The sequence below is a fragment of the Varanus komodoensis genome, unplaced genomic scaffold, assembly GCF_004798865.1.
Source record: "Varanus komodoensis strain SLA01 unplaced genomic scaffold, ASM479886v1 scaffold74, whole genome shotgun sequence".
Lineage (NCBI taxonomy): Eukaryota > Metazoa > Chordata > Lepidosauria > Squamata > Varanidae > Varanus > Varanus komodoensis.
The window spans coordinates 963,005-989,887 of NW_025336401.1; the positions used below are offsets into that span (position 1 = coordinate 963,005).

Genomic DNA, 26,883 nt, shown 5'->3' on the forward strand with positions numbered 1-26,883 from the left:
GGTGAGGGGCGCAGCGCGCGCGCGCGCGCGCGCGGCCCCCGCCCCCCCCCGCGCATTCCGGCCCGGGCTGCACGGCTATTGTCTGCGCGCACACGGCGCTCTGCCGCGAGCCGAGGCTGGCCCGGGCCCGGGCCCTCCGCGCGCCGAGGAACGGCCTGCCCGCCGGCCAGAGGCACCGCGCGCCCGCCCCGCGCCTCCCCCGTCAGTGGCGTAACTTCCTCTGGAGCGGCGGCGGAGCGAGTCCCATTGTGGCTGCCCAGCTGAATTACTTGGCGACGGAAGCCCCGGCAACCCGGAGAGCGGGACGCCCTGCCGCTTCCAGGCTGGGCCCGCCGAGGGATGTGCTAATGCCAGGCGGCCTCAGAGGCCCTGGCGAGGCCCCACGCGGAGCAGGTGCTCTGCAGAGCTAGCGCTGATCTTCCTCTCCGGCAGATGCCTTTGCGCTGGTGCACACGAGCTCGAGCTCCTGGGGATCCCAGCGTGTCCAGGCCAGGGCTGGCAGGCAGCTTGGCCTCGCAGAATGCAGCAAAACAGGGCACTGTGCCCGGAGAAGCATCCTCTCTGCCTCCGTGTCCGCGGAGAAGCACACCCACCCGCCCCAGCAAGCATCTCCGGGCACCACAGGGGCCTGCTGGACCTCCTCACACTGCCCCACAGAAAGCAGCCCTGTGCGAGAAGAGCCCCCTTCCTCGCTTGGTGGTCTCTCAGTGTAGGGAAGAGTGCCAGCTGGAGGGAGGCCTACCCACCGTTCCAAATTTTCCACTTGAGGAACGCCCTGGAAAGCTGATCCCGCTGCTCTAGGACAAGAGGGATTTCACAAAGCCACCCCAGGCTCAGCTTCAGCCCCTGAACAGCCCAGCCCAGCCCAGCCCAGCCCAGCCCAGCCTGAGGGTCAGACAAAGATGCCCCCCTGGCTCCCCATCACGTACCCAGCGGCAAGAACAGTACTTTGAAGGTCACTCTTTTACAGGCTGGTCCCACACGGTCAATGGGAAGCAAGCTCACCGGGGCTTCCTCCCAGCGTGCGCAGAATCGCAGCTTTGGACTCTGCCACGCGACGGTCAACCTCGCTTCGCTGATGCCAAGGCAAACATGCTGAGGCGAAAGAAAGCCCTGCGTGTCCCAGCATTCTCCAGCAAGCGTGGCTGGCTGAGGCATGCTGGGAACTGCACTATGGCGTGGCCTCGATACCCCCACCTTTTTCCTCATGAGCCAAGGTGGTCGACATGGCCTTCCAGTTTTTCCTAAAGACAACCTTGTGAGATAGGTTAGGCTGAGAGCCAGGGTCTGAACTCAAGCCCCACAGAAGTGGGGGCCGAACACAAGCGGAACCCAAGCCCCACAGCGAGTGGGGGCTAGACCCCGCATTTCCTGAGTCGCAGCTTTCATGGCTCCACTGCACGGGCTCCATAGAGCCTTCGCTGCCTAAACATATGCAGGAGTCCCCCCCCCCCCTTTGGCAGTCTGAAGTGTCCAGGAGTGGCCACTAGCTATGTTTTACTCAGTCATCTCCCCTGCAAAGAAAACAGAGTCCATTTGCCATCAAGCCAGAGGTGGGGGGCTCGTTGGCACATGGATCGTGTTGGCTTGCCAATCTCACAGCCCCAGCCAGCAGAGACGCTGGTGAGGGGAGCTGGAGGGGAGCCTGGCAACATTCGGTGGGTCACACTCCCCGTCCCTGCGTTAGGTGTGGAGGAGGCAGCCTCAGGCAGCGGCTAGAGGGGACAGGAAGTGGGGTGGGTGCTAGAGGACAGCACGGCCTGTACCACGGGGAAGGGAGAAAGCTGAGCAGAAACGGGTTCCATCCAGCCCAGGACCAGTAGCCTGTTTGGCAGAAGCGGCTCTCCTGGCTTTCGGCAGGGCTTTCCTGCCTGCCTGCCTGCCTGCCTGCGCTGGGGACTGCAAGCTTGCAGGTATGGCGCCTCGGCGGCCGACTCATCTGGGCCAGCATGGACCGGCAGCAGCAGCTCTCCAGGGATTCGGGCAGAAGCATGTCCAGGCCTCCCTGGAGACGCTGTGGATCAGACCAGGGACCCCCCTTACCATCCCTCCTTCTGAACTCAGCTCATGCAGGGCCACCGACTTGAGGCCCAGACTGTGTGTTGCCAGGCAAGGGTGCCTGTGCTGGGAAAACTGGCAGCTGTGCAGACTGAGGATGATGGGAGTTGTGGCCCAACACATCTCAAGGGCACCTGGACAACAGCTTTAGAAACAGCCTCACACCCTCTGACGGGAAATGCATGCCAGTTTCAGGAGCACCACACCCCTCCCGGGAGGACGTCCGAGTCTCGGAGGGAGCCTAGACACTCCCCCCGAGACAGCAGAGTCCATCGAGCACAGCACTGGTTTTCCCAGGTCCACCTGGAGACGCAGCCGGCGACTGAGCCAGGCCTTCTGCACGCAGGCGGCAGCCTTCCCCACCCGCGGCCAACGCAGTCTGCTGCTCGCCAGCGCTGCAGTGGATGCAGCCCCATCACCGGTGCTGAAGAAAGCAATCTCCTCTCAGGGGGCATCCACTTCGCTGGCGGTAGCCAAATGTCCTGGGGCAGCCCGGTAGTGTGTGTGGGTCCCCAGAAGTGATTAAAGACATGGAATGCATCCCAGTCTCGGCTAGTGTTTTTTTTTAAGCAATTCCTCTTCGATAAAAGGAAGGGAGCGAAAAATTTAGCTGGGTTTAAAAAAATAAAACACTGTTGATGCTAGGACAGACTCCAGGTTGTTGAGTTTTTCCTGGAAAGGTAGACAATAATGCAACTTCTGATTGCAAGAAGATAAGGAAAAATAACACTCTATCTCAAAATGTAAGATTGAGTGGCGTTTGGTAGAGGCTAGTCACTGGCAGCTTGAAAACAAACATTTGATTTAGGAGATTGTGATGTTCCAATGCATGGAACATCTTTCTGCTAGGATGGATGCCATTTCTTAAATGAGAAAAAAGCAAACCACGACAGCACGGTGAAGACTTACACAAATTCTCACATGGAATGATAGATAGCAAAATGGTAGAAATACCCTTTTGGGGTAGCCCCACCAGGAGGAATGCCCCTGGCAGTGTTATGCAAGCACTGAGCGCTCGCTCGCTTCTTCACATGCAGCAGGTGAACAGAAACTGGGGAGATGAGGCTGGCAGGGCCTTCGGGGAACAAATACCAGAATGCCTGAGCGCCATGGAGCACTTTCCCCGCCTTGCCATCAGTCTTCTCAAGAAAAAAGCAGGAAACCTCCCGGAGGGGAGCTTTCTCCCTGTGCACAACCCACTGGCTGTGCTTCACAAGGAGGGCCTCCCATAGCCCCCAGACTCACTGCTCTCCTGGTCCTTGTGCCCTTGAGCTGAGGGAGGCCGGCGAGAGGAAGGCATGTGCACCTCTCCTAGAAAGAGGCCGGAGGGCCCTCTCCTTGCACACCTTTGCTCTGAGGCAGCCATGAGGTGGCTCTCCAGGTGAGGAGGAACCCACAGGGGGTCTGCCTACCCCTCCAGGAGGAGCTGTTGCCCGGCTGGCTTGGCAAGCGGCAAGTGGAGGAGCTTCTGCCCAGCGTCTAGTCGCTGATGGGCCAAGCAAGGGCCTAGGCTGCTCGTGATGGCCCCAGCTATCGGCGCCTCGTCGGAGTGCCGTGGCTTCGGTGGCCTTCTGGATGCAACGGCTGTGGCTGAAAGGAGCGCTGCCTGCGGAGCACTTCCACGAGCGACCCCAACACACACTTCTTCCTCCTCTCCTTCCCTTCCCCGCTTTTCTTTTGTGCACAGCTGCCATCCATAATTCAAGTGCATCACTCGCTGGTGTTTGGTTTTGGCTGGATAGGCATGATTGATCTCAACATGCCTGTTTCCTGCAGGGCAGAAGCCAGAGTGCACCGTCCGTGCTCAAGGTGCGTGTGGGAACTGGGGGCGACGGGACAGTCGCAAATCCCCTGGGCGGGATGCAGTTGGGGGGGCAGTGGGGCCAGGGGGAAGAATCCGAGGGGAAGGAGGCTGTTTCCAAGCCCAGTTCATGCTTCGGAGGGAGGAGGAGGAGAAAGGCTGGGGAGTGCGTGTGCGTGTGTGTGCGTGTGTGTGGGGGTAGCCCAGATCAAAAGGATGCGCTCCGCATGTGTGGGTGGGGGTGCTTCTTCACAGCAGCCCCGTCTCTGGGAAATGGGTCGGACCTCGCATGATCCGAGGAGGGGGACAAATAGAAGTCAGGCGACTCGTGTTCCAGGCGGGAACGATGGAGCATGCGAGGTGGGGGGGACGCATGTTCAGCTTTTCCGCGCGTGGGGGGGACTCCGTGATGTGGGGGCGCCCGGATTCGACGGAGGGAGGGGGTGCGGTGGGTCCAGGTGGGCGCTGGGGCTGCTCCAGAGGCACCTCCACGGAGGAGACGTGGGGGAGCCGGGCTCCTGCAATGTGTGCGTCTATGCTGGGGGCGGCCTTGGCAGGGCGCCACGATGGGGCAGAGACCCCCCGCCCCGGGGAGGGGAGGGGGGAGAGGCACTGCCAGGGGTGGAGGGCTGCACGCACATTCGTGGCGGGGGGGCGTTGAAGGATGCGGGTCCCTTCCCAGGGCGGGCGGGGAAGCCGAAGGGGGTTTCCCGTGCTGCCCCCCCCCCCCGCTCGGGCGGCCAACCGGCCGGCCGTCCCGGGGGCGGTACCCGCGCCGCTGCCCCGTGTCCGCCCCACCCTGGCCGCGCGCTCGCTCGCTCGCTCGCTCGCACGCTCCCTCCGCCTCGCCGTCACTCGCCGCCCCGGGGAGGCGCTCCAGCTGCAGCGGCGGCGGCGGCTCCTCTCGCTGCTGCTACTGCGGGGGTCGTTCGCGCGCCCCACCACCCGGGGGAAAGAGAGGTGAGGGGACGCCGCGGGACCCCGGGGGGTGCAGGGAGGGGATTCACCAGGGGCAGCCCCACTTCCCTGGGGGTGCTTTCCTCCCCGCGACCCCTCCCCGGATTTTGCAGGTAACCGTGGTTTAGTGCAGGGGGGGCGAGCAGGAGATGGGGGGGTTTCCTTGCGCGCCCTTCCCCCACGCCGCCCCGCTCCGCTCCGCTCCGGATCTCGGCACTCCGAGTTTTCCGCCTCCCCCTCCCGATCCCGACGGCCGGGAGGATCTGCGCCGAGTTTTGCGCACAGCCCGAGCACCGCTGCCAGTCTCGCGAGCCCAGGCCCCGCTGCAGCCAATGGAGGCGCAGGGCCCCATCGCCGGCAGCCAATGGCGGCGCGGCCCTGGCCTGGCTGCAGCCAATCGGCATCCTCTGCGACCTCTCCCCCCTCGCACGGGCTGCGGCGCGCTGAGGGCTCCGAGCGGCGCCTCCATTTAAAGGGGCCGCAGCCGTGACCCGGACCCTGGGTGGGCTCCTGGCAGCGCGGGCGGTGGGAGGAGACGGAGACCTGCGGCGGAGTTGCCGCCGCTGCCGCCGTGGCACTGCGGGGCACGGCGCAGGCAGGTGAGCGGCGGGGAGGGGGCGGCCATCGTGGGCCCGGGGGGAGGGGCGCGGCGACGAGGCGAGACGAGACCGCGTGAGGCGGAGGGGGCGGGACTGGCGGAGGGGGCGGGGACTCGAGCGGGTGGGCGGGGCCAAGCCTGCTGGGTGGGGGAGGGGCTTGGCCTGCGCCAGCGGGGGGGATCCTGCAGGCACTTGCGGGGCGGGGGGCGGGGCCAGCCCAAATCCCACCTGGGCTGGGGGCGGGCTGGGGAGGGGGCTCTGCAGTGAGGCCGGCATGGCCTGCAGTGGGCCTGCAGGGATCCTGCAGGTACTCGCTGGGCAGGAGGAGGAACTAGGCCAAGTTCCACCTGGGATCGTCGGCATGTTGGTTGGCTGGCAGGTAGCAGGTGGGGGAGGGGGCTCTGCAGTGGGGCTGGCTAGCCCTGCCCGACAGTGGGAAGGATCCTGCAGGCACTTGCTGGGCAGTGGGAGGAGTCAGGCAGACCATATCCAGTCCTACCTGCAGCACTTGCTTGCCTGGCAGGTAAGCGTCATTAGAGCCAAGTCATACCTTGTCCTCTTGGTGGGTAGAGTGCTGGTCTCCAGTGAGGCAGATTTGGGTTTGGAGGACATTGTGGAGGGAGGAGCACACTGTTTGAACTAGGCCGTGCCTTGCATTCTCTCATATCTTCCCCCCCAAAGAGGAATGACCAATATAAAGTCTGAAAGATTTTTTTTCCCTGCATAGGGCTGTGGACTTAGTGGCTCTGCTTGATTTGAGGGGTTGGGTGAGAATTATATTGGGAAAAGGATCATGGAGTGTGTACCTGTCAAAGGTAGCTGCAGTTGCAGGGCAGCTGTGCCCATGATGCCTGCAGAACTAACGTGGATAGCTTGTAGGAGAATGTGTGACCCAGCCTTGCCAGCCTGGTGCTCTCCAGCCCTCCTGGGCATCAGATCACAAAAGCCCCAGCCTGCAGGACCAGTAGTCAAGACGAAGTGAAGGGCACCTGATTGGGGAAGGGTGTGGTGGACGCCTTAAGCATAGGTTCCTATCAGGATTTTGACCAAGTTGAGGAAAATCTGCAGTGGTTCCTTGGGGAAAATAGAGGAACGTGTGTTTGTGCGTGTGGAATGGTGCTTTGTGTAACTCTGGAGTGCTGCTATTAAAGCAAAACTATTGGACGCCAAAACAAAGTTTTTCACAGATGTGGACTGCTGTTCACAGGTGATACAAGGGAAGGCCAACAACCCTAGATACAGACTTGAGGAGCATAATCCTATTAAAGTGTAGACAGAAGAAGAGCTGACAACTGTCAGCATGTGTAAACCATTTTGTCTGTTTAAAAGTGCATAGGATTGCATCGTAGGGAAGTTTTAGTCAATGATATTCAGTTCCCTTTCAATGCATTGGATGGGCAGCCCAAGACTGAGAGGTTTCCTCTGAGCGCTGTAGCCCCTTTGCTCTCCTTCTAAAGGGGCCAATTGCTTTTCCACCTCACCGATCAACAGGTTCAGGGGCACAGCTGTATTCTGCAGAGCATTCCTGACAATAGATGCCATACATACTTGAGCTTCCTCAGTTTCATGTGTCACACCAGCACTCTTTGGCTTCAGAAATGGATGAAATCCAGCCTCATGGCCTAGTTTCCAGGATGGACCCGGGCAGTTGCTAAGGGTGCCACTGAAGTTGGTACACTGAGCTCAAGGTGAATGAGCAGCTGCTGGTTGTTCATCTTTGGACTTTAGACCCTTCCCCAGGTTCAGGTAGCTTCCCTGTCCCCAGATCTAAGAAGAGGCTGTACTTAAATGAGGCTAAAAGCAAAGTTCTTCATTTAAGGAGAACTTGTGGAGGTGTGCTAAAGATTTTGGGCAGAGGCCATATTGACTGATATGCGAGGCCTAGAGAAGAAACTTCCCTCTCCACTTTGCAGGTGGAAAAACTGGCGGAATGTTTTGTCCGCCACTGATGGATCTTCAGTCCAGCCTCGACCACCTGTCAGGGGTGCCTAATGTCCATTGCAAGATGGGCAGGCATCCTCTGTGTCAGTCAGCTCAGGGGAGAACTTGTGCACCTCCTCCCTAGTGCATACCCACTGTACCATCAGCACTGTTGAGAGGAGGCTAGGGATCAACCCGGAGAAACCAGGGAAGCCGCAGCTTCGAATCACATGCAGGCATCACTTGTTAACAACCTCTCCTCTCATCCCAAGCAGCATTTGCTCTTTTTCTGGGTTCTGCTCATGCAAGCGTTGGCTGGTTCAGCACTAAAGGCTTGCTCTGATAAATGCCACAAAGTTGTAGCTGACTTGCATACGTCAAGTATGTGCTTAGACTTTTAGCTTGCTTCCTTCTCATGGCTCGGACCTTGCAAGAACATTTAGAGCCACGCTGTTGACATAATTTATTAAGATGGCCTAACCTTAAAGACAGTCCAGCTGTCCGAAGATCTCTGTTTCTGGCTGCCAAGAAGCCAAACTACATTTAAAAGAAAAGAGAGGGAGGGCCTGCGTTGCAGGGAATCCTCAAGTTTGAGAGCAGCTGGGTCCCTGTGTGCTTTTGCTGCTGGTGTTGCGAAGGGGCCATTCTGAACTGCCCATTTGGACTGGGATGGGATTCAGTGGGCAAAGCATTCTGGGGAAGCCCTGTGTGTATTGGATGGGCATGATCTGTTTATTATTTTAATGAGCATGACCTATAACCGGGCATGGGTAGAAAAACACTGCGTGCTTCATAGCATTCTTAGGAGTAGCAAAGAGGCAACTGAGTTTTTTAAAAGTAGTCCTCCAACTAGTAGCCTGTAGCTGTTTTACAGTCTTTTTTCTTTTTGAAGTGCTCCCCAGAATGTGAGAAGCATGAGCTGGCATTGGGTCGGGTGGACTGGGCTGATGGAGGAGTTCTCACTCTCCCCTCAAATCTCTTCAGCTTGCTTTCTGGATTAGTTGTCAGTATTTATGATTAGGGAGCGGATTTCAGTTTAAGTTAATGGTAAATCAGATATGTTTGCTTTGGGTTTGGTTCTGATTCATCGGGCTCATTTTGTGGTTCCGTTTCAGGCTGGCTGGCAGATATCTCCTCTAGGGGGTTACTGAGTTAACTGCACAGAAGAGCAGAACCCGTGTCTGCACGAGTTCACTAAAACGTGGTGACCCTTCCTTTCTCTTTCTGGTTCTCGTTAGCTGCTCCTGAATGGATTCCAGTGAGTTCCCTGGCTCTTTAGGGCCACTGTCTCTTCCTGACAAACCATTGATTGGTGACCTCCCGGCAGACATGGAGTTTGGGGAGGATTTACTTGCTTCCCAGACGGCTTCCATCCCGCAGGCCTCAGCAGCTCGGTCTCAAGAGATGGAATGGGAAGCAGCCAGACAAACTGCTTCAGACGGCAGCTTCGACCTGGGCTTGGCGGAAGCAGTGGACGTGTCAGAGCTCCGCAAGCCTGACAGCCTGGCCCTTGAGAAACCTGGTGCTTTGGAGGTCATGGAGAAGCCGACCCTCCTGGACAGTTTGAGCAAAGAAGATGATGCGGTGGCTCTGGAGAAGCCGGAGGACGTGGACAGCTTGTACAAGGCAAGCGCCTCTGCGGAGCCCGAGGATGGCCCCAGGGACTCTTCTGCCTCAGGAGCCGAAGCCCTTGTGCCCGAGGTTTGGGAAGAAGAAGGTGCCTCAAAAGTGGACTCTGACGGCTCCAAAGAGGGTCAGGTGGAGAGCGCAGCCTCCCTTCCCGACAGCGGTGCCGTGGAATTGCCAGATATGGTGGAGGTGAGCGGCACACCGCCCGCCCCGGAGCCCGCCACCTCGCCCGGCAGCGCCCCAACCAGTCCCCGGCTGGCCAAAAAGGCCCGGTTGAAATCCCCCAGGAAGAGCTCGCCGGTGCAGAGGGAGGACGCGGCAGCCTCGGCAGAGGACGGGAAGGAGGCCGTCCTCAACAGCGCTTCTGACCCCGCCCCTGAGCCGGCAGTGGGCCGTCTGGCTGAAGCGGAGAGGGAGAGCAGCTCCAGCCAGAGGGAACCTGCCAAGTCCAAGGCACGCGAGGCGGAGCAGTCGGCTGCGCAGCCAGGTGGGTGCGCAGGAGAGGGCCCTTCCACCAGCCCAGCCCTCGCCTCTCTGCGCCTGCTCGGGGCTCGGTGAGGGGGGCACGCCTTTGGCCACGCCACGGTGCTCCCCTTGGGAAGAGGTTGTCGCAGCTGTACTCCATGCACAGTAGTCAGCTGGTGTGGGGCTCCTCTGCTGCCCTCCCTCACCAGCCTCGGTCCCTTTCTTCTTCTGTCTTTGCCAGGCAGAACTGGCGAAGAATTATTTTTTTATTCGTTTGTGTAAGCTGTCCTGAGGCCTTCGCGACAGGACGGCATATAAATATTCTAAACAAACAAACTGGAGGGCACAGTGGGCTCCCGTCCCTGATGGTTCATCGCCCCAAGCCAATGCAGTCACAGGTGTACGGGCAGGAATTTGCAGACTGCTTGGAAGCAGCCGCTTCTCCCGGCCACCGACAGATCTTGTGGCAAGACGGCAATTGCCTCCACCCCCGGCCGTGGCTCTCTTCGGAGCATCATCGCCACCGTTGGGTCTCCATGTGTTTCTTTTACAGGAGAAGGTCCTGGTGCGAAGGGGAGTGAGCAGCCGGCTGAAAAGGTAAGGCTGGCGGTGAGGCTGTGGTGACAACCCACAGGGACGCTGGGCATCCCCACAAGGCCTTTCAGCCTCTTGGCTGCAGTTGGTTCTTGCAGAAAGGGACATTTTCCCCATTGCCCCCCCTGCACTGTGCCAAGCTTGAAGTTCTGTACACTGTGTTCCCCCTCCCAATTTTTCTTCTGCTTCTCTCACTGGTGCAAATGCGTACCGATCGAGATTGTCTGGTTGTCTGCACACCTGCTGGGCCACGGTCCCTGTCTGCTCCAGCCAGCACAGCTGCTAGTCACACTGACGGGGGCTTAGGGGAAGGTGCCAGCTTGGGGAAGGCTGTTAAGCTCGGGGCCTGATCAGAGTGTGCCTTGAGCTTGCCTGTTTTGCCCTGGGCCTCGCCTTCTTGGTTGTTCAGCAGCCACCCGCAGAACAGGGGCTTGCCTGGGCCGACCGTATGCGGTGCTGATCCCTCGTTGTCTTCCAGGAGCAGAAAAGGAGTGAGAGAGCAAGGAGAGCTGAGGTGTCACGGCCGGAGACTGTCAACTCCTCTGAGAGCAGTAAGTGGCCTTGGCTGCCGTGCTGCAGCCGAGGGGAGGAGCCACTCCCAAGCCGTGAGCTGGGCTAGCCCGGAGCACCAGGGTGGCCGAGGGCCAGGGCAGGGCCTTGGCCCACCTCGCCCTGTTCTCTGCATGGCGGTGGCGCTTGGCCTGAGAGACGGGCCTTCCCATGCCCCACCGCCTGGGGTCACTGTTGACTGGAGATGCCTGGCATCGGGGCCGGGGGCTTTTGCTGGCAGAGGGAGCCCTCTGCTGAGAAGCTGCCACCCCTTAAAGTGGGAGGGGTGTGAGTGGAGGGCACCAAGGGTCCGGCCGGGACAGGCGGAATGCAGGGTCAGCTGCCCACTTTACCTGGAAGCTTATTGAGAGTTCTGGAGCCAGGACCATGTCTTGGGATAACTTCCCCTGTCCCGTACGTGCTCTCATAGAGTCACTGTGAAGGTGAAGGAGTGGGTGAGAGAAAAGGAGGGAGAGTTTGTGGGGTGATCAAGGGATTAGAGACAGGGTGGCATTTTCCAGGTACCAGAAGGGGGTGCCACTCAGAGGACTGCAGCATGTTCTGTGTCATTCGAGACTGCAAGGGGATTTTGCTATGGGAAGGGAGATGTCAGCTGAACAGCAGGGAAACCTGCCTGACAGCCAAGAATACCTAGGGAAAGGGTGGGACCTCCTGTAAGTGCAGCCCTCTGCCAGGGGTGGTTTAAACTAAGCAAGAGTTGGTGGCCTAAATGGCTCCTTCTGACTCTAGAATCCTACGCACATGGTCCTCAGTTTCTTGAAGAAAGAGGCAAGTAGAAAAATAGGGTTTTTTAACAAAAGAGATTTAAAAGGAAAGGGTGAAATCTCGCTTCCGAAGCATTTTGAAGAGTGCATTGAGCAGGGATTTGTTTCGATAGAGGAAGAGGATTGTGCCCCAGTATAGAAAATGATCCTGGAGTTCCTCGAAGGCTTTTCCGAGCTGCAGGCCCTGTCTTCATGCTGGAATCTGGCTGGGCCTGATCCGGCCTTGCCAGAGCAGCAGGGACAGAACCGCCACGCTCAGCGTAAACGTTCTGTCCTGCACCTTGCAGTCCCCGTCTCCGATGAGGATTCAGACGCCATGGTGGACGATCCCAATGATGAGGACTTTGTCCCCTTCCGCACCCGCCGGACCACTCGGATGTCCCTGCGCAACCAGATGGCCCAGCGGGCGGCCCGGTCCACTGTCACCAAGATGACTTGCGCCAACTGCCGGACACCGCTGCAGAAGGGGCAGACTGCCTATCAGCGCAAGGGCCTCCCTCAACTCTTCTGCTCCAGCTCCTGCCTCACCACCTTCTCCAAAAGGCCTCTCACCAAGAGGAACTGCACCTTCTGCAAAAAGTGGGTGCCGCGGCCAGGCCTCCTTCCTGCCCTGCCACCCCCCCACTGCCCCCCCCCCCCCGTGCAGGCATGCCCGCTGCCGCCGCCGGCCTCCTCACAGCCGCAGCGGCAGGCCTGGGAGCAGCCCCGGCCTGACTGGCGCTCTGTTGCCTGCAGGGAGATTTGGAACACCAAGGACTCTGTGGTGGCCCAGATTGGCTCGGGCAGCTCTTTCCATGAGTTCTGCACCTCGGTGTGCCTCTCGCTCTACGAAGCCCAGCAGCAGAGGCCGGCACCGCCGGCGGCAGACGCCTCGGACACGGCCCGCTGCAGCGTGTGCTACAAAGCCGGCGAGGTGAGTGCAGGGCGGGCTGGGGCGGGCGGGAGTGCCCTGCTGCTGAGGGGGCTTGAAGTGCCTGTGGTGGGCAAGACTCGGGAGCAGAGCCCTGGATCACTGGCAGGCGCCTCCCTGGAGCAGAGCAGCAGGACTGCGCCCCAGCAGACCGGTCTCCCGTCGGTGCTGGCGGGGGCGGCGCTTCGCCATACCTGGGTTCGCTTCCACAGTTTGTATCCTGAGGGGGGGCCAGTGGGAAGGCAAAGCAGTCCCTGCTGGGCAGCTCGCTGAGAGGCAGCCGTGGGGCAGGAAGCCCCTTTGCAGGCAGCCTCGGCCTTGCTGAGTTCTTGAAGCGCGGTGGCGAAGAAGGGGGCGCACGCTGGCAGGGCAGCCCGGCAGCAGCTCTCGGCTCAGGAGAAGCAGTGCTGGAGGGACAGGAAGCCCTCGTCAGCACCGGGCTGCCTGGACAGGGGCTTCTGAGTGGTGCCCGCACCGGATCGGTCCCCTGCTGAGGACAGAGCGCCTCACGTGCCGCCGTGCCCCGGGGCAGCACGGTCCGGTCCTCGGGCAGAGCGTGGCGTTGGCGCAGGGCATCGGAAGGCTGTGCCTTCCCAGGCCGGATTGCGGGGCGCCAGCTCCCCCGGCTCCGTTCCTCCCGAGGTGGAGGCGGGTGCCCCCCAGTGAGCGACGGCCCCGCCCCGCCCGCAGATCCAGCACGAGGTCAGCAACGGGAACGTCGTGCACCGCATCTGCAGCGACGCCTGCTTCACCAAGTTCCGTGCCACGAAGGGGCTGAAGACCAACTGCTGTGACAACTGCGGCCTCTACCTGTACAACAAGGGGCTGCCGCTGGAGTACCTCTTCCACGAGGGGCAGCAGAAGCGCTTCTGCAACACCACCTGCCTGAACAGCTACAAGAAGGTGAGGCTGGGCAGCGGGCGAGAGGCACCCGGGGCCCCCGCCCTGCGCCAGGGTCTCGGGCAGCAGCCCGCAGCCGTTGGAGCCCAGTCTGGCCACAGGCCTTTCCACCGGCGACCAGAAACCGGCCAGCCTGCCCAGCCTGCTTCCTCTCCGCAGCCTGAGGGTCTGTGCGTGTTGCTGGGGGAAGTGTGTAGAGCTGGCTCGTTGCGGGGGGCCCGGCAGGGCTTCGGACCCCTGACCATTGCCCCGCTCGTCTCCCTGCAGAAGAACACCCGGGTCTACCCCTGCATGTGGTGCAAGACACTCTGCAAGAACTTCGACATGCTGTCGCACAAGGACCGCAACGGCAAGACGAGCCTCTTCTGCTCCATCTGCTGCACCACCTCCTACAAAGTCAAGCAAGCCGGCCTGACAGGTGAGCGGCCGGCCGGCCCTTGCTGGCCCTCTGGGGACCCCGGGTGGGAGGCTTGAGGCTGTGCGCCTCGGGGGGTGGAGGGGCCGGGCCTGCCCTGCCGGGCACGGGTCTGTCCACCTCCAGAGGCAGGAGAGGAGCGCCGGGAGCCGGGGCCAAGCCTGTTCACCTGCCCGGCCTTTCCCTCTGCCCAGGGCCCGCCCGGCCTTGCAGCTTCTGCCGGAAGACTCTGCCTGAGCCCTGCTACTACAACAAGAACGAGCAGGTGGTGTACCAGTTCTGCAGCCCCAGCTGCTGGACCAAATTCCAGGTACATACGGAGGCTCGGCCGCCGTCACAGTGACGGGACCAAACCCAGGAACGTGGGTTTTCTGCATGGCTGCGATCTGGTGCATCCATCAGACTTCCGAAAAGTCTCTGCTTTCATATTTAAACACACAAAAAAGAAAGAAAGAAAGAAAGCAAGCAAGCAAGCAAGCTTCTGCTCTCATTGTTTGGTTGGTGATGGCCACATCTGCCCCCGGCCTAGGGCCAGAGGTGGCGTGGAAGGGGCTTCTCCTGGCCGAAGGTGGGGCTCGCGTTCCTCTCCCGAGCTGCCCAGGCCCTGCCGGGAGCACGCAAGCCCTGTTTAGCTGCACGAATCTGGGCTTCCATGAGCTGTGCGTTCATTCTCTCATCTTCCAGTCAGTGCTGCTTAGTAAGAAAGCCTGATCCCCCCCCACAACGCTCTCCCCAGGTCTCGTGTGTGAGGTTTTGCTGTTTTGCTTCTTGGACCTGCCTCCCCCAGCCGCCTCGCTTGCCTTGCCTTCCCCGTTCTGCATCGCCCCGGCACCCAACCTGCGCTCCCGCTCCTGGGCCCCGTGTGAGGGCCCCAGCCAGCCAGCCAGCCAGCCGGGCCCTGCCAGACCAGTTCCCCCGCCCCGCCCTGCTCCCCCACAGCCGCGTTGTTGCTCAGCATTGTATGGCAGAATGTCCTTCCCCCCAAAAAGCCCCAAATTGAGGTTCGCGAATACGGTGACATCACAGAAGCCCAGCCAATTGCTTGAGGCAGCGGTGGGGCAGGGCAGGGTGGATTGGTGCAGGGGGGCGGCTTCTGCATCTCATTTTTAGCTTATGGATATATCTATTTATGATGTTGAATCTATCGTGAGGGTCATTGTCTCAAATAAAGCTGTTTCTACTTCTGCTGATGCCGAAGAGAGTTTGTGTCTGCTATCCAATAAATCAGTCAAATTAACATTTGTGTGATTTGCATACTTTATTCCACCCGCAGAATGTGGCTCTTGTACTGCCAAAGAGCGTGGCCCAGCCCTGTTCCCCCCCCCCCCCCCGGGAGCGGCAGCTGCAGCAGCTGGAGGTCCCCTGGGAAGAGCCTGCATGGGAAGCTGCTGGTTGCTCCCCGCCTCCTCCTGCCGTGGGACTCAGTCTGCCCTCCATGGAGGGGAAGGCAAAGCGGGCCCCGTGCCTGCGGCCAGTGGGTTGGGGGCGCGAGGGGGGTGACGGGGGCGGGGCGGGCGGGGGGCGGGCCCAGCTGGCGGGGGCAGTGCAGGAGGCCCGGGGGAGAGGGCAGCACGGGGGGCGCAGGGGCTGCCGCGGGGGAGCGGGAGGCCTTCCGGGGGAGAGGCACGAAGCTGGACCGGCGAGTTGCGGGCCAGGCTCCGGGGGCAGGCGGTCCCGAGCCCCCTTCTGAATCTCTCCCCTTCCCTCAAAATGCAGCGCAACAGCCCGGAAGGTGGGATCCACTTGACCTGCCACTCCTGCCACAACCTCTTCACTGGGAAGCCCGAGATCCTGGACTGGCAGGTGAGGGGGCGCCCGGCGGGAGTGGGCAGAGGCCCGGGGCCCGAGGCGGGGCACGGCTTCCGCGGGGCAGCGGCAGGTGGCCCCGTGCGGCTGCGGGCCTCGCCCGCCGCCCACGCGCCTGCCGCTCTCCCCGGGCAGGGCTGCCACGCGCCCATTGCTCTCTCTGGCAGGACAAGGTCTACCAGTTCTGCTGCCGCGACTGCTGCGAGGACTTCAAGCGGCTGCGGGGCGTGGTGTCCCAGTGCGAGCACTGCAAGCAGGAGAAGCTGCTGCACGAGAAGATGCGCTTCTCGGGCGTGGAGAAGAACTTCTGCAGCGAAGGTATCTGGGCGGGGGGCCGAGCGCAGCCCTGTCTGGCGGAGAGGAAGAGGGGCGGAGGCCCCTCGCTGGCGCCTTTGGCCCGCGTCCTTCGTGTGTTTGGGTCGGCCGGGACAGCAGGCGGCTGGTACCCGGAGCGAGCGCTCGAGCCAGAGAGGCGGACGGGGAGGGGCCCTTTTGCACCCCCGCCACCCGGGGCCCGTGTGGGCTTGTCTTGCTGCGGGGGCGCGTCCGCTCCGCCGTGCCGTGAGGGCCTTGCTCTGGCTTCCCGCTGCCCCCAGCAGCCCCCCGGGGAGGTTTCACCCGTGTTGTTTCTCCGCAGGGTGTGTGCTGCTGTACAAACAGGATTTCACCAAGAACCTGGGCCTTTGCTGCATCACCTGCACCTACTGCTCCCAGACGTGCCAGCGGGCCGTCACCGAGCAGCTGGAGGGCAGCACCTGGGACTTCTGCAGCGAAGAGTGCAAGGGCAAATACCTGCTCTGGTACTACAAGGTCAGTGTGCCCCTGCGTCTGTGGTCTGTGGCTGGGCTGGCAGGAGGCCGAGCATCGTGGCGGGTCTGGCTGTTGGGGCAGCTGTGTGTGCATGGACTTGTTGGTGGGGGCCCCCACCGCCCACTGCTCTTCCACAGCTCCGTAGAGGGAGAGCCTGGTCCACCTTGAGGGCTGACATGGCTGCCCTCCCCTCTGCCCCTGGAGGCCTGGCTGTGCAAGCGGCCTCACGTTGGCTTTCCCCGAACGGGAAGTGGGTCCCCCAATCCCGGTTGCGCCTCTTTTGAAGCACCAGGGTCGGTGTCGGCGCCAAGCGTCAGCAAGGTTGGGCCCTTGCCAAGTCCGCCCTGCAAGCCAGGGCCCCCTGGCCAAAGCCCGCCACGCTGCTGCCCCTTCTCCCCACTGGCCTGCCCCTCGCTGTCCTGGCCGCAGAGGGAGCGGGGCCAAGGTGGAGCCAAAGAGGCCTCGGCCTCCACGCCCCTGGCCTGCCAGACACGCCGGTGGGAGCGGGAGCATCGCGTGGTGGTGAGCTCGCCGAGGGAGAGCGCCTGGGAGGGGTCTCGCCCGGGGTCTCAGGTGGTGGTGGTGGTGGTGGTCAGGGCTGTCTGTCCGCGGCTGCCTCAGCCTCGGCGTCCCTTGCGGCATGGCAGGGCCTGCAGCCGGGGCATCTGCCACGTCGCCGCCCTTTGCAGTGTGCGGCACCGGCTTTGTGGGACACAGGAAGGGCCGCCCAGGCCCCTGGGGGGGTGTGGTGCCTGCCCACGCCCCACGCCAGCCACCGGGAGCCCACCTCCTCCCGAAGCAGCTAGGTCCCCGGTTCCACCGCCCTTGAGCTTCAGGCCGTCCTGCGCCATCTGCCCTCCCGGCGGCGTCTTCCGCGGCTTCTCTGGCCAAAGGGCTCCCGGGCCAGGCGGGCCCCGTCCGCAGGCCGCCTGGCTGGCACGCAGCGGTGCCCAGGGCCAGGGCGGGGGGGGGGGGGGCAGATGCCATCCTTCAGCCAGGCTGGTGGAGCAGCTGCCTGCCGGAGCGGCAGCAGGGGAGGGCACCGAGGCGCTGAGGGCGGGAGCCCGGGCCGCGGGGGCTGCGTGGCAGGCCTGCCTGACCCCCCCCTCGTGGCCTTCAGGCAGCCCGGTGCCACGCCTGCAAGCGGCAGGGGAAGCTCCTGGAGACCATCCACTGGCGAGGGCAGATCAAGCACTTCTGCAACCAGCAGTGCCTGCTCCGGTTCTACAGCCAGCAGAGCCAGCCCAACCTGGACACCCAGAAGGGGCCTGAGAGCCTGCTGCACAGTGAGTGGTGTCGCGCTCGGCCCCGGGAGCCGGGGGGGCGGGGCGGGGGGGTGCCCGGGGCGCAGGAGCACGCTGGCCGCAAGGGCGGGCCGCCTGCCGGGGCCATCCCTCCACTGCTAACCTCTCTGGTTCTGTGACACGCAGGGCGAGCTGGCAGAGGCCGGGGCCGCCCGGAGCACCCACGTCCAGCAGGGAAGGCCCAAGTCTGCTGCTGTGCGTGGGCAGGGCCCGGCCCGGCCCGGCCAGGCCAGGGATGCTGTGCCGGCCAGCCGGCTGGCTTGGCTCACCGGCTCACCCACCCGCTCCTCTTTCAGACTCCAAAGCTAAGCAGTCCTGGGATGGGAGACCCAGAGGCAAGTAGGACGGGAGGCCCTCCTGTCGCAGGAGCGGCCTCCCTCTGCGCTGTCGCGCGGGTCCTGTTTTCCGAGGCAGGAGCTCTGGAGACCCACATGCTGCCCACAATGGGCACGGAAGCAGGGGAGGGCCCCCCCGCCCTGCCTGCTTCACAGCCTCAAAACTTGGCTCCGTTTGCTGTTTCTGAGACTGCTCTCTCACCACCCCCAACCCACTGGCCCACCCCGCATCCCCCCGGTTAACTGTCTCCGCCACAGTCGGCAACCCTTGGGCTGGGGCTGCGCATCGCCCGCTCTAAGCCGCGTTTTTTGCCGCTGGGCACGCGTCCCTTCTACGCAAAAGAGTCAACGGGTACGAATGTGTTTTTCGGCCACGTGGGCTGAGCGCATGGATTTTCGTGAACAAAAGGTGGGGCTCATAGGGCGCTGCTTTCAGAGTGAGTCCCGACCCTTTGGGGGCTTTCGGCCGGCACAGGATCGCAGGACACGCAGCAGCGGCTGGCGGGGCGCAGCAGGGCAGTGGCCCCTGGGGCTTGCTGTTGTGTCTCGGGTTGCGGCTCAGAGCGCCTTCCTGGTCCCTTCCTGGCTTTTGGTTTTGCCGGCGTGAGCCATGCGGTGCTCCATGTGAATCGCTGGTGGATGGGCCCGAAGGCCCACGTGTCTGCTTGTTTTTTGACGGGCTTCTCTCGTCCTCCCCGACCTCTCGTCCTTGTTTTCCAAACACTGGCTGATTCTGTTTTTTGTTATTACATTTATATCCTGCCTTTTTTCCTCTTGCAAGGAACCCAGGGCAGCTTATGTGATCCTCTTCTCCATTCTATCCTCACAACATTCCTGTGAGGTAGGTTAGGCTGAGTGTCAGTGCCTGGCCCACGATCACCCAATGAGCTTCCTAGCTGAGTGGGAATTGGACCCCGGACCTCCTGAGCACTAGTCCAGCATTCTGGCCCCCGTGCCACACCAGGTCCCTGGCAAAGCCCGGAGGCGCGGCCCAGATCTGCTCCCGAGCCCTGGCCATCTCTGGGGAGCTGCTCCGCGGCTCCCCCACCCGCAGGCCAGCCCTTCCGAGCTGCAGCTGATGCCCAGGCCTTGCCTGGGGAAGTGAGCGGGGCCCCGGCTGCCCTGTCCTAGCGCCTCAGGCCGCCCCCGGAGTGCCCGTGTGGGCAAGGGCTGTTGAGTCGAATCCCTGCATGGCGCAGGGATGCGCTTCAAGGCCCCCGGCGGATGGGTTCCTGGCCTCTGCTCAACGAAACGCCTGTCGTGGCGGAGAGCCCTCTCCTCCCCCGGCAGTCGGATCCGTTCACTGGCTGCGCTGCCCACTCAGAGGACCGTCCCACGGAGCCGTCCTTCGTGTGCCAGACGCCTTCCAGCCTGCCCCGGGTCGGAGATGCCAGAGGTCGAGTGGCGGCCCTTTCCCACGTGACAGCCCCTCGTGCTGGCCCTCTGCCTCCCCGGCACAGGCAGGTTCTGTGGGAGCGGCCCCTGCAGCTGCTCACCTCAGAACCCCTTTCCTTCCAGGTCAGACCCCAGAGCCAAAGCAGCCCTCCTGCACCCCACCCCAAGCGGAGAGCAGTGCGGTGAGTGCTTGCTGCCCCTCCTTTTGGCCAGCCCCAGGGTGGGTGGCTGTCGGTGTGGGGCCGGGGACGGCCGGGGCCTTGGAAAGGAGGGCTGGCGCTCAGCTTCACGAGGGCAGGCGGCTGTGCCCTCCTCTCCTGCATTGCTCTTGGAGCTGGCTGTTCCAGCGGCCCGGCCAGAACCCGAGGCCTGTGTACGCTGGGGGCCAGGCGCGCTCTGCGCCGGCTGCTGACGTGCGTCCTCTCCGGGCCTGCCCAGGCACCTGCAAAGAACAGCCCAGCTGCTGTGGCCCCCGCTCCTCCGCTGCCGCTGCCGCCGCTGCCGGCCACTCCACGGAAGAACAAGGCCGCCATGTGCAAACCGCTCCTGCAGAACCGGGGCGTCTCGTGCAGGGCAGAAGTGAAGTCCAAGGGCTGCCAGACAGGTGAGGGGCTGCCCGGCGGAGGCCTGAGGCCCAGGGGTTCGGCCCCCGCACTGTGGGCACCGGTGTTGCCCGGGGGGGGCACAGGGTGGGGCCGGCCTCTTCCCCACCTCCTGCCCTTCTGCCGCGTGTCCAAGCGGAGGGGCCTGCTGAGGGGCTGGCTTGGGCTCCTGGCTTCGCCCCCAGGCCAGGCCTCGCCCCCGCCTGGTCCCGGGAGCCTGTCCCTGCCAAGCACTTCCTGATGGGCGCCCCTTTCCTCCTCCCTCCCTGGCAGAGGATGACTGGAAGCCGCAGGTGGTCGTGCTGCCCATTCCAGTGCCCATCTTTGTGCCTGTACCGATGAACATGTACTGCCAGAAAGTACCCGTGCCTTTCTCCATGCCCGTTCCGGTAGGTCCCCGGTGGGTTTCTGGGCCCTGCCCCTGCCGCTGCCGCTGCCCTCTGCCCCCTCACTCCCTCTTGGGCCCGTCTTCCGCCCTCCCCAGGTGCCTGTGCCAATGTTCCTGCCGACCACGCTGGAGAGCACAGAGAAAATTGTGGAGACCATCGAGGAACTGAAGGTCAAAATCCCTTCCAATCCCCTGGAAGCCGACATCCTGGCCATGGCCGAGATGATCGCTGAGGCAGAGGAGCTGGACAAGGCCTCTTCGGATCTTTGCGGTAGGTGCCAAGAGACACTTGGCCTGCCCAAGCAGTGGCCCTGATCCCCAGGCTGCCTCCGGTCAAGCGGAGGAAGAAGCAGGGCGTTTGCTCTCCCACTGGTGTCCCCCTCCCAGAGTCCAAGGAAAGCTCCCCACTCTGTCCAAGCGAATAACACAAAGTTGCGGCTTTGCACCTCGCCCAAAATTGCTCCTGTAATTCACCTGACGTGGCCCAGAGGAATGCTGGGGATGATGGGGGTGTGGGAATGGGAAGCATGCCGGAAGAGCTAGTTCCTCGCTTGACGTCTGGCTTACGGAAGTAAAGTATTTTCCCAAAGGCCTGCAATTCCTACAGCAAGATTTGATGTGAATCCCACCTTTCAATCAAAGGAAAAAGGCAGGTTTGAAACAGCACCACAACCCCATGCAACACATTCCGGGGCAGCCTGCCTCAGCCCCAGTTTGAGGTTCCCTTCCGGCTGCTCCTTGCTACTGGTAGGTGCAGCTGGAGCAGAAATGAACAGGGTCCCCCAGCACACACGCAAACACACACCGTGGACACGGCTTTGCTGCCCCAGCCGGAGCGCCGCACGGGTTCCAGGAAGGTGTAACGGAGCGCTTCGCAGTTCCTCACTCCCACTTTAGATTTCCGAAGGGCTTTGAAAGCCAAGGAGGGGAGGCTGCAGGCTGAGCGCAGGGGGCCCTGTAGCACAGGCTGGAGTTCCCCATCCCTGACCCGTAGGGTTAACCCTTCAGCCCCCTGCAGTCTGTGCTCTGGCTGGCAAAGCACCCCTGGCGTGCTTGGGGCCTTGCACGCTTGTGCCGGCACCAGTGGGGCCGACGCTTGACCCGCTTCTGCGTTCACAGACCTGGTGAGTAACCAGAGTGCAGAAGGCCTCCTGGAGGACTGCGACCTCTTTGGGCCAGCCAGGGATGACGTGCTGGCCATGGCGGTCAAGATGGCCAATGTCCTGGATGAGCCGGGCCAGGACCTGGAGGCCGATTTCCCCAAAAGTAAGAGCAAGGACAGCCTTGGGGGCGGGTCTGCCCCGGAGCAGGAGGAAGGGTGTGTGTGCAAGGAGCGAGTTGGAGGCCTGGCCTGGCCTGGCCTGGCCAGAAGGGTTGCGGTGTCTCTCACCCTTCCTGGAAGCTTGGGGTCCCCTGCAAGGGCGGGTGTTGGGCTGGCCTGCACGGCCTGCGGAGGGGAGAGGCATTGGCTTCCCTCTGAGCCTGGGGCGGGTGACTCTTCCAGGGCAGAAAGTGTGGGCAGGTCTCATATCCGGCAGAGGGCTTGGGGTCTGTCAGCTCCCGGGGCCTTCCTCTTGGGCTCTGCCCACCTCTGCGGCTCTTCCCTCATCCAGACCCCTTGGACATTAACCCCAGCGTGGATTTCCTCTTCGACTGTGGCCTGGTGGGGCCGGAAGAGGTTTCCGCAGACCAAGACCTGCCCCGGGCCATCCGCAAGGTGAGCTCTGCTTGGTCCCCCCGCCAGACTGACCTTGTCACAGAGAAACACCTTTGCCTGCTCGGGCGAGAGCGTGGCAGGGGACGCCCAGCTTGGAGCGGGTGGCTGCAAAGGCGTCGTCAGGCAGCAGCTGTGAAGGAGGGGCTTTTGGGGGAGCCTTCCTGAGGGGAGAGGGAGCTGTGACCCCAGGACGGGAGCAAGGTGGGACTTCCATCCGGGCCGCAGGTGGGCAGATCACCTGGGTATTTCAAGAGAGCCCACTGGGGGGGCCCGAGGTGCACTGCTCTCCCGCCACGCCCACAAGTAGCTACAGCTCCGGGGGGCGCCCTTGTTCTCCACGAGGGGGGTGCGCCCTGGGTGAGAGCCACCCGCCCGGCAGCCCCTTCCGCCTTCCCTTCCCGCAGGGCCAGAAGCGGCTGGTGCTCTCGGAGAGCTGCTCCCGGGACTCCATGAGCAGCCAGCCCAGCTGCACGGCCCTCAACTACTCCTATGGCGTGAACGCCTGGAAGAGCTGGGTGCAGGCCAAGTATGCGGGGGGCGAAACCAGCAAGAGCGACGAGCTGCGCTTCGGCCGTGAGTCTGGGCTGAGGCGGTGGGGGGGCTGCTGGGGGGGGGGCCCGCCCTGTTCCAGTGAGCGCCCGCTGCCTCCGTGCCTAAGGCTGCCTCTTCTGGCCTCGCAGCCAAGCCCATGCGGATCAAGGAGGACATCCTGGCCTGCACGGCGGCAGAGCTGAATTACGGCCTGGCCCAGTTTGTCAAAGAAATCACCCGGCCCAACGGCGAGCGCTACGAGCCGGACAGCATCTATTACCTCTGCCTCGGCATCCAGCAGGTGCGCAGCCGCCGGCCCGTTCCTGGCCTCCTCTCCTCCTCCTCCTCCTCCTCCCTGTGGCCCCGGAGGCCAGTGTTTGCCCAGCAGGAGGCTCCACACGATGGCCGGCCGGGCAGCTTCCCGCAGGCACTTGCCCTGTCAGCCCAGCTAGTACTGGGAGGGAACACCTTGAGGGCGCATGGCCCTGCCTCCCACCTCTTGCACCTGCATGCCAGCCCAGAGTGGGCGCAGCCCGTGAGCACAGGTGCGCCTGCGCTCGGGACGGCATCCCCTTGCTGACCCCGCTGCTCTGCCCCATCAGTACTTGCTGGAGAACAACCGCATGGTGAACATCTTCACAGACCTCTACTACCTGACCTTTGTGCAGGAGCTTAACAAGACGCTGAGCGGCTGGCAGCCCACGATCCTGCCCAACAGTATGTAGCTGGGCGGTGGGAGGGAGGGAGGGGGGGCATCTTTCTTCCCCTCAGGGCCCGTGCGGTGCCCAGGTGGCCTCTCGGAACGGAGGCCTGGGATATCAGGATATCGGCGGGTGGGCTGCTGAGCTGTGCTCTCCCCCCTGCCCCCCGTGCTCAGCGAGCCACTTGCGACTCTCGAAGGTCTTTGACGGAGCAACCGGGATGCGCTTCTGCCCCTTATGCTGGGGGCGTGGGGCAGACGAAACAGCCCTGGGCCGCACGGTTTGGAGCCTCTTGTCTGGAGGCACCGTGGCTGCTCTGCAGCTATTTCCCTATTTCTCCCCAAGCGTCACAAATGGTGCCTGTGGCCTTCACGGGACCCTCGGTGTACATGGGAGGTTTGCCGCATCAGCCGTTCCATGTGTTGGACCTCAGGCTGTTTGTGCAAACACGCCGGGCCACTGTTGCCGAGGGCGAGGGGGAAAGAGCAGGGTGCCTGGGGAAGCCAGGGCTGCTCAGGGGTGCCTGACTGCCGGAACGTTGGCAAGGCTGAGAAAGTACTAGAGAGCATCCGTCCCGGGGCCTGCCCAGCGCGTGCGCCCAGGCCTGTTTCTTCTCCGCCCCGTCACCAGTGCCAGCAATTACCACGCGATTGCTCATTCCTGTTCATGACACCTCTGTACTGCTTCCCTGGAAAAGCCAAGGAGCTTCCGAAACGGCACGAGGGGATCAGGACCACGGAGCAGTCGAGACACCCAAGCGATGCCCTGCCGGGGGCGGCAGTCCTCGTGGCTGGGCGCAGGGAGCGGTCGACTCCGGCTGCCCCGCGGGGCCGGGCCGGGGGCCACGTGCCCTGAGCAGGCCGTGCTCTCTTGCAGACGCCGTCTTCTCCCGCGTGGAGGAGGAGCACCTCTGGGAGTGCAAGCAGCTGGGCGTCTACTCCCCCTTCGTGCTGCTCAACACGCTCATGTTCTTCAACACCAAGTTCTTCGGCCTGCAGACCGCCGAGGAGCACCTGCGGCTCTCCTTCGCCAGCGTGGTGCGCCAGTCCCGCAAGCGCAGCACGGCCCGGGGCACCGCCAAGGTGGTGAGCATCCGGTACTACGCTCCCGTGCGGCACCGGCAGGGGCGAGGTAGGGAACGCTCCCCCCGCGCGCTCGCCCGCCCCCGCTGGCCGGCTGGCCGGCCGGCCGGCCCGGGGTGACCGCCTCTCTCCCTGCAGACAGCGCTGCCGGCGGCGGCACGGGTGGCCTCGGCAAGCGGAAGCGGGAGGAGGAGCTGCCCGTCCTGGAGCAGCGGGAGAACCGCCTGAACCCGCTGCGCTGCCCCGTCAAGTTCTACGAGTTTTATCTCTCCAAATGGTGAGTGCTTCCCCGCTGATCCAGAGTCTTGTGCTGTGCGCATCGCGTCGCGCGTGGGGCTCCTGGAGCGGCGTCAGTGCACCTGGGAACGGAGCTGGCCCTGCCCACAGGCTTGCGCTCCAGAAAGACGTGGCTCGCGGGGAAGGGAAGGGAAGGGAAGGGAAGGGAAGGGAAGGGAAGGGAAGGGAAGGGAAGGGTGCCCTCCCGCCAGGCTGGGGAAGGGCCCTGCCTGCTGGCTGGCCGGCCGGCCGGCCTCCCACGTCCGCTCAAGAGCCCTTGGCAGGAGCAGGCGACTTGCCGGGGGAGAGGGTGGTCGGTGCCGGCGGCTGCGGGGCCAGGGGCAGGCGAGGCACAGGTGCACCTGAGCGGGGGCCCAGGGGCTTGTCCTGACCAGAAAGGAGCGCCTCTGTCCCGCCCCAGGGGTCGTGCTTCCCGGCCCTGGCTCTGTGCGTGGACTCAGGACGGGGGGCTGGAGGGGAGCTCTGGGCCGGGTCCCAGCCCCTGCAGGGGTCCCTGCTCCGCACTCACCAGCCGTCCCTCTCCCGCTGCGCAGCCCGGAAAGCCTTCGGAACCGCAACGACGTCTTCTACCTTCAGCCCGAGCGGTCCTGCATCGCCGAGTCACCGCTGTGGTACTCGGTCATCCCCATGGACAGAACCATGCTCGAGAGCATGCTGAACCGCATCCTGGCCGTGCGCGAGATCCATGAGGAGCACAGCCGCGGCAGCGGCTTGGATGACGACACGGACTGAGGGGCCTCGTCTCTCCGGGGCGGGCTGGGGCACCCCACACGCTGGGCAGAGCCGGGGGGTCTGTTGGTGTACCTCACTGCCCCTGCCCTGTCCGGGCCGACGGGCCCGTAGGACTCCAGCCACGGCCCTGGGAGGAGCCACGGGCCGCCCGCCGCCTCCTCGGAGTCCCGGCCCACCCTCCTCCCGGCCCTCTGGGGCCCGGTGGAGTGGCGGGTGGGCAATGCCACAGGCTGCTCTTTGTTTGTGGAAGGGGTGCGGAAGCATCCTGGTGGGCGCTGGGCCTCTGGGGAGCCCAGCAGGATGGACACAATCCTGTCTTCCTGCTCGCACGTCCCCTAGTGGGGGCTCCTGCTGCCGTGTCCCCCTTCCCTTCCCTTCCCTTCCCTTCCCTTCCCTTCCCTCCCCTTCCCTCCCCTTCCCTTCCCATAGCTGGCGGGCCTCTCCCTGCCTCCCCCAGCGGTCTGACTCCTTCCCCCTTTCTCTCTCGTCGCTGCTGGGGAGCAGGCCCTGCGGCAACACCGGCTGCCGCCGCTTCCGCGAGGCCCAGCCGCCCCCACGGGGCAGCGGCCGCCGGCTCCCCACGCCTCCCCCATCCGTGTGTGTCGCCTTGAGCTCTGCTCTGTGGCTGGTGATGGTGCCGTCTGTCGAGCCCTGTACATACTGCTCTGGCCCAGCCCGCTTGTGTCCTCGTCGCCAGGGAGCCGGCTGCGGGTCCCACCGCCGTGATGCCGGGCGCTGGGCCTGCCCCTCCCCGTGTCTCTGGAAACCATTCATTTCAAATAAAGGCACAAAACCTGCCTTCCGCTCTCCGCCTCTCATTTCAGCCAGGGGAGCAAGAGGGCGCCCAGCCCGTCTGCCCCACAGAAGGCGCCGTGAGCAGAAGGTGGCGGGTCCTCGTAGCTTGACCGAGCCCCCAGCCCAGCACTCGGCCGGCCAGCTGCTCCCAGGATCCCTCAGGCCGGACGAGCGGGCACAACACCCTGCCCTCGAGCCCCCCCAGAGCTGCCTGGACTGGTGCCGTCCCCGCTTCTTGCAGAAGTGAGTCCCAGGATTTACCTGCGTGGTGGGAAGACTTCTCTCTTGCATCCTCTCCAAGTAACTCCCCAGATCAGCCTGAGTCCAGGCTTGATAAGCAGGAGGGAAAATGCCTCCCTCTTCGTTTTCTCCATGCTGGGCATCCTTTGTGTCCCTCAGCGGTGCCTCCCCCATGCACTGGCCTCTTCCCTCGGCTAAACTGCCCCACTGCTGCTGCTGCTCTCCCCTTGGAAAGGCCTTTCTCTGCACCCCCTTCTCGTGTGGGTGCCTGTCAGCACTCCAGCTTCAGGTGTTCGTCGGGGGAGAAGGCTGCCCGCTCTCCCTCCTAACGCCGCTGTGGTGGGGCAGAGCCTCCCACAGGCCTCCGGAGCCCCGCTCGCATTCTGCCCGCCAGGGGGCAGCAGGCTCTGCCGAGACAGGCCCCTCCGCCGGGACTTGGCCGGCCGCTTCTAGGGGAGGGCAGTGGTGCAAGGTGGCGGGCGGAGCAAGGGCGGGGGCAAATGGTGCCAGGAGGGCCCCTGTGGCGGGGGGCAAGGAAGGGGCCTCCCTGCAGGGCCCCCCACGCC

General features: G+C 63.4%; 1 protein-coding gene across 1 annotated transcript; it reads left to right on the forward strand.

Moving 5' to 3' along the window:
• Nucleotides 1-5,809: 5,809 nt before the first annotated feature.
• On the forward strand, nt 5,810-25,681 carry ZMYM3 (zinc finger MYM-type containing 3). Its single transcript, XM_044452740.1, has 25 exons — nt 5,810-5,938; nt 8,574-9,451; nt 9,983-10,026; nt 10,502-10,574; nt 11,645-11,936; nt 12,093-12,270; nt 12,958-13,170; nt 13,435-13,585; nt 13,777-13,892; nt 15,299-15,385; nt 15,556-15,706; nt 16,026-16,198; nt 17,319-17,484; nt 19,356-19,414; nt 19,671-19,836; nt 20,108-20,223; nt 20,319-20,493; nt 21,342-21,488; nt 21,836-21,939; nt 22,344-22,512; nt 22,620-22,771; nt 23,073-23,187; nt 24,048-24,302; nt 24,392-24,530; nt 25,084-25,681. The coding sequence occupies exons 2-25, from the start codon at nt 8,584-8,586 to the stop codon at nt 25,280-25,282; spliced, it is 4,308 nt and encodes a 1,435-aa protein (XP_044308675.1). The 5' UTR covers nt 5,810-5,938; nt 8,574-8,583; the 3' UTR covers nt 25,283-25,681.
• The last annotated feature ends 1,202 nt before the right edge of the window (nt 25,682-26,883 follow it).

What these genes read in the sequence shown, in the direction of transcription:
- ZMYM3 (XM_044452740.1), top strand. Translation starts at nt 8,584, where the DNA reads ATGGATTCCAGTGAGTTCCCTGGCTCTTTAGGGCCACTGTCTCTTCCT. An exon ending in CCGAGATCCTGGACTGGCAG is followed by an intron (nt 15,386 to 15,555) that starts GTGAGGGGGCGC and finishes TCTCTCTGGCAG; the next exon opens with GACAAGGTCTACCAGTTCTG. An exon ending in GCGGCACCGGCAGGGGCGAG is followed by an intron (nt 24,303 to 24,391) that starts GTAGGGAACGCT and finishes CTCTCCCTGCAG; the next exon opens with ACAGCGCTGCCGGCGGCGGC.